Consider the following 6,081-nt stretch of genomic DNA (forward strand, 5'->3'; position numbering starts at 1 on the left):
CCTTGGACAGCCAGTCCCAGGCCAGCTTCGCAGTTTCTAGAGCACTCACACGGTCATACTGCCCTTTGGTCAGATGACCACAAATGATGTTCTTGGCGGTTGAGTCCAGTTATGCGAATCTCTTGACATCAGCAGCGGTGACGCCTTCACCGACTTTGGGAACGCCAGTCTTGTCGACATATCAGAGGTCGATGTCAATGGCTTCAAGATGCATGCACATCTTATTCTTCCAGTAGGGGTAATCAGTGCCATCAAAGACGAGGCACGCAGCGGAGACTTTGATTATCCCTGCAGTCGACATAGCTAAAACTCCAGGTGGTTAAACCAAATCACACAGAACAAGGGAGCACACAGAACAAAGTGCTATTTATCAACTAGAGGGGGTGAATAGGCGATTTTTATGAAAGTCTTCAAGACAGTCAATGTCTTTGAAGATAGACAATCGAATGCAACCTACACAGTATGCAGCGGAAGATAAACTACACTAGCCAAGCCATAGTCTAGGAAATAGTACTGAGTAAGCACGAAGACAAATAGCAGGTAGATTGAGTGGATCAAGATAGGAAGATAGTATGAAGCCAATTATGCAATCGGAGAGAATGTCTTCGCACATTGAAGTCAAACAGGACAAACAAGCAATGTCTTCATGAAGCTAAACAGTAAGTAAGGGTGAAGTGATAGAACTAGTTGCTTGGCTAAGACAAGGATTTGGTAGACCAGATCCAGTTGCTGTGACAACTGTACGTCTGGTTAGGGAGGCTGAGATTGAACTCAGAAGACCACGTCTTCACCTTATTCCCCTTGATCTAAGGACACTTAGTCCTCGCCCAATCACTCTGGTAAGTCCTCAAGGTAGACTTCCGAACCTTCACAGACTTCGTTCACCGACGATCCACAATGACTCTTGGATCCTCAGAACGCGACGCCTAACCAACTGAAAGATACATAGTCTTCAAGTGTAATAAGTCTTCAGATCAGCGGACAAAAAGACTTCAGTGATGCCTAACACTCTTTGGCTCTGGGTGTTTTGGGCTTTGTCCTCGCAAGGTTTCTCTCTCAAAGGCTTCGGAGGTGGGTTGCTCTCAAACGACAAAAGCCGTGCACAAACTCTGAGCAGCCACCAATTTATGGTATAGGGGGTGGGCTATTTATAGCCAGGAGGCAACCCGACATGATATGTCTGAAATGACCCTGGGTCACTGAGGAACCGACACGTGTCCAACAGTCAGATTTCAAACACACGCGGCAGCTTGACTTGGGCTACAAGCAAAGCTGACTCATCCAACTCCGGATAAGATTTACTCTCATAGTCTTCACTCGAAGACATAGGATTTGGGTTGAGCATCACATCAGTTTTCTGACTTTGTTCGCTTGGACCCGACTTAACAGTTCGGTGGTTCCTATGACTCAAGAAAGAAGAAAATGAAACTATGTCTTCGCACTCCATTGACTTCAAGTGAATGTCTTCATACGTCATTATCTTCTACGTGAATGTCTTCACGAACCACCATTGTCTTCAATGTCTTCATACTTTTTTAGGGGTCATCTCTGGTAGGTAAACCGAATCAATGAGGGACTTCTACCTGTGCCATCCTGCAATTCTCACAAACACATTAGTCCCTCAACCACGTTTGTCGTCAATACTCCAAAACCAACTAGGTGTAGCACTAGATGCACTTACACACCGCCGCAGCGGACCGGCGCCCCGAGCTCGAGTCGTGGCGCTGCCCACACAGCCACCACGGACGCCGATGCTGAAGAAGAGGTCTGGGGCCGCTGCCCCGGCGTCTGAGAACCACAAACCCGTCATCACACGCTCTTGATCCGCGCCGCTGGATCAGCAACACCCCCCCACCACCACCACCACCACCACGGTTTGCGGTCAAAACCACCATCCGAGCCCCTCCACCGCGCGCCCCGTCGGGTAGCACCATTGCCGGAGCAGTAGCACGACGTCAAACCTCCACCACGCCATAACACACGGCCGCCAGGTAGCAGATCCGCCCTGACTAGCCCCCTGCGCACCCCCTGCCGCACACCTCACGAAGCCGTCACGAGCCTGCCTGTCGCCAACACGTTCCCTCGGACCACCGGATCTGTGCTAGCCCGCGCCAGAGCCACCCCCGCGTGCTATCGCGCCAGACCTGCCCGCACACTTCCTGGAGCCTAACCAGGCTTCGCCGGCGGGCTCCTCAGATAGCGACAAGGTGAGGGCGAGGAGGGAAGTGGCGGTGCCGGAGGGGTTCCGCCGAATCGCCAGAGATAGGTGACGCAAGGGCGGTTGACACTTTGGTCCCATTTATGATTTATACAATGCACAGAGCTCATAATATAAATACTTCTCATTTGTTCTAGAATCTTTAAAATTATTTAGATGATAAAGGGTTCTTCGTTTTATATTATAAAGCAACGACCACCGACAAGGTTCATACAAGGAGCAGCTAAAGTGACGAGAGAACACAAAAGATATAATCTTGCTGGGGCTCAGCACAACATCATCTGAAATCTTTCAAATTATTCAAAAAGTATATCCAATTGGGACTAGTTTCAGATCCCTCAACACAATACAAACAATAAAAATTAACTGTGAATCGATCAGATGGTCTGAACTATAATATACATATATCATTTAGCAAATAAGCTTTAAATAACCGTGTCTTACAGTGTGCACCGAACCTATGTTATTTTTGCATGTGTGTATGGATAAAATTACGGTGTATTCTTTTATATTACTTTTTGAACAAGAGTTACGGTCGATGAAATTGAATTCCTACAAATTGAGCGTAGCTCAGATGGTTAGATTTCTTTCGGTGGAACCAGCCCACTCCTAGATTTGGTATTGTGCTCGCATTTTTTGAATTTATTTCAGACTTTCTGATGCCCGTGATAATTTTATCATATGTCTTTGCATGATTGCATCCCATATATCGAGAATGAAAGCACACGTATAGTCCAGGATTGCACCAGAGCGAGCTAGTGAGTTGATGTTCGGTCCTTACCAAGTCTGATTTGTTTTAGGGGTCCTTACCAAGTCTGATATAACTATGCAATAGGACCACCAGGCTTAAAAAAGTGCTACTTCTTCCGTCCATATTATAAGAGCGGTTTTTTTGTCCAAGAAAACATATGCGTTTTTTGTTTTGTTTTTGACATTATATTAGTGTAAAAAATGCTCCTTCCTATATTATGGGACGGAGGAAGTAGTTACGGGATGAAGGAAGTAATTAACAACATAGACCCGAGAGTAAACCTGATCATGGACAGCCCAACCCAAGCCCAGCTCCAAAAACCCAGTCCAGGTCAGGTCGGGCTTACCTTTTGGGTTGGGCTTGGGCTTCATTCTACAACATGAAAACGTATTTGGGCTTGGGCATCCATTTCCTGATTTTTGGGCCGGGATTCCGGGCTTTTGGTTGCTTTTCAAGATGGAATCAAAACTTGAGAAAAAAGCATTTTTAGGCTTTGGGCCTGTTGTTTAAGGATCGGGCTTTTGCAAGCACGGTCCAAAACCCAGCCCGGCCCGATCAGACTTCTGCAAGCCCGGTCCAAAAACCTGGCCCGGCCCGGCCCGGCCCGATGTATGATCATAGAGAGAAGGAAATGGAGCCAAAGAGGTAGGTTTGCTGTTAAATTAGCCCCAATAATTGCACCCCCATCCATCTAATTTAATAATAGCACATGACATGGTACTCCCACTTTGCCATCCCATCCATCTACTTTAGAATCTTGATCGGTCCTTTGTAGAAAGTGCCACCAACCCACCGTGGATAACCAGCTTGATCAGTAAGGTAGTAGGAGTACATGTCCCCTTTCATCTCACTGACTAATTGGCAAAAACATCCCAATACACCGAGGGTCCCTGGGAAAAACCGGTCTCATCTTTACTAGGAAAAGAAAATTTTGTTACACAAATCCTCATCACTCCATGCAAGTGTATCACATGCATAGTGTAGTACTGGCATCGATCGAGAAAAGCAGAGGAAAAACTAAGTACACGTGGCGATGCCTCAGAAGGTGGCCTTCTTGAGCGAGGTGATGGTGACCGACGACCCCAGCGGCGAGGAGCCGACCTGGACGTCGAAGGAGTCGTACCGGAGGAAGAGCTCGGCGACGAGGAGGCGCGCGATGAGCACCACGAAGTCCTTGCCGGCGCACTGCTTGTCCTGCAGCGTGGGCGTCGCCGACTCGGGCCCGTTGGACCACACCACGTACCGGAGCAGCCGCTCGCCGTCCTCGCCCAGGAACCTGTCGGGGACGTAGTCCTCGGCGCGCGGGAACACGCGCGGGTCCTTGGTGGCCATGGGCTGGTACCCGAACAGCAGCTCCCCCTCCCGCACCTCGTACCCGTAGTCGTGGCTCTCCACCACCATGTCCCGCTTCGCGCGCCCGTACTGCATCGCCACCGGCGGCTCGATCCGCAGCGCCTCGTACACGGCCGACTTCACCAGCGGCATCTCGGCCAGCGCCTGCATCGTCACCTCCCCGCCGTTGGCGCGCACCGCGGCGCGCACCTCCGTCGCCAGGCGGCCGTGCACCCGGCCGCCGGCGCGGCCCAGCCACTTCACCAGCGACGGGAACAGGATCTTGATGCCGCCGAAGGAGTTGAAGCACATGGCGAAGAGGATGTTGTGCACCGCCTCCTCCCGCGCGATGCCCAGCCGCTCGCCCTCGTCGATCACCGCCTTGCCGGCGTCGCGGAAGAAGTCGGCGAGGCGGCCGTAGTCCTTCTTGATGAGCGCCGGCGGGAGGCGGAAGCTGTGGAGGAGGCCGTCCTCGACGAGGGTGGGCAGGCCGAGGCTGAGCAGCGGGCTGATCTGGAACAGCAGCCACTTGGCGATCAGCTTGGGCCCTTCCTCCCGGAGCGGCGAGTCGACGGGGTCGCGGCCGAGGAGCGCCTGGCAGAGGAAGCCGAAGGCGGCGTCGTCGTTGTAGTTGCCGAAGTCGGCCTTGCCGACGCGGGCGAGGTCGTTCTCCATGCGGCCGAAGAGGCCGCCGTAGACCTCGCGGAACGTGGGGATGACGTGCTGGCGGCGGTGGGTGAGGAGGTGGAAGAGGAGCGACTTGAGCGGCGCGTGGTTGGGCTCGGCGGGGTCGACGTAGGAGAGCACGCGGTAGCCGCCGGTGAGGTGGGTGGAGGGCATGAAGGTGCCGGTGAAGAGGTCGGTCTTGTCGACGAGCGAGGTGTCGAAGAGGACCGGGAAGGAGGCGGCGTCGAGGAGCGCCACCACGCGGGGGTCCTTGGCCACGAAGGGGCCGGGGGGCATGTTGAGGCGCACCACCGTGGAGCGGTGCGCGCGGACGCGCGCCGCGAAGAAGCCGTCGCGCCCGCCGGGCCCGTAGAAGTACTCCAGCCGGTCCTTGAGCGCGCCCAGCAGCGGCGGGCCGTGCTCGCCCGGCACTTTCCGCAGCGGCAGCCGGCGCTTGGGCGACAGCACCTCGTGCCGGTCCGTCGCGGACGCGGACGCCCGGGTCAGCCGCCGCCTGGCGCCCGCGCTCGGCGCGGCGAAGGAGAGCTGGTGGATTGCCGTCGCCATTTGGTTTGATCCGTGCGAGAGCTGCTACAGAGCGAAGTCCACGGCGGCTGCTCCTTTTGGTGTGCCGTGTGCTGGTGCTGGTGCTGGTCTGGTATAATGACTCGGTTCGGGTGTGGGGGCGGCCATTTAAAAAGCGGCGTTGGAGACGGGCAGTGCGCCTTGACTGCGCGCGTGCAGGGAGTGGGAAACGTGGGCCTTTCGGGCGCTGCGCCGCTCGCGTGGCCGCGGCCGGTGGTGTGTCTGATCAGACGAGTAGAGTGGAGCAGCTTCCGCTCACCGACCGCGGCGCGGCCTCGTGCGCTTGGAGAACCGGTAATAGGTGGCGACTGCTGAGAGCATCATTTGACTAATTGATTTTTGATACTGTTGGTAGATGTATCGGAAGGCGTTCGCGGACAAGTCGACTGATTTGCATTTATCCGTTTGGGCAACCGTCGTGTTCATTTTCAAAAATCTCAAAACAATACAGATGCATCGGAGATTCGCAGGGGCACGCACCTGCCATGCCATGCACTGCCCGCCCCTCGATTGCCTCATGATTCGTGAA

The 6,081-nt window shown here is 53.9% G+C and overlaps 1 protein-coding gene across 1 annotated transcript; it reads right to left on the minus strand.

Moving 5' to 3' along the window:
- Positions 1–3,860: 3,860 nt before the first annotated feature.
- LOC109779482 (allene oxide synthase 1, chloroplastic) lies at positions 3,861–5,811 on the minus strand. Its single transcript, XM_020338108.4, has one exon. The coding sequence runs from the start codon at positions 5,532–5,534 to the stop codon at positions 4,008–4,010; it is 1,527 nt and encodes a 508-aa protein (XP_020193697.1). The 5' UTR covers positions 5,535–5,811; the 3' UTR covers positions 3,861–4,007.
- Between the last annotated feature and the right edge of the window lie 270 nt (positions 5,812–6,081).

This window comes from Aegilops tauschii, chromosome 5 (genome assembly GCF_002575655.3).
Source record: "Aegilops tauschii subsp. strangulata cultivar AL8/78 chromosome 5, Aet v6.0, whole genome shotgun sequence".
Taxonomy (NCBI): Eukaryota; Viridiplantae; Streptophyta; class Magnoliopsida; order Poales; family Poaceae; genus Aegilops; species Aegilops tauschii.

Excerpts from the sequence above, each read along its gene's own strand:
- LOC109779482 (XM_020338108.4), bottom strand. The coding sequence starts at position 5,534 with ATGGCGACGGCAATCCACCAGCTCTCCTTCGCCGCGCCGAGCGCGGGC.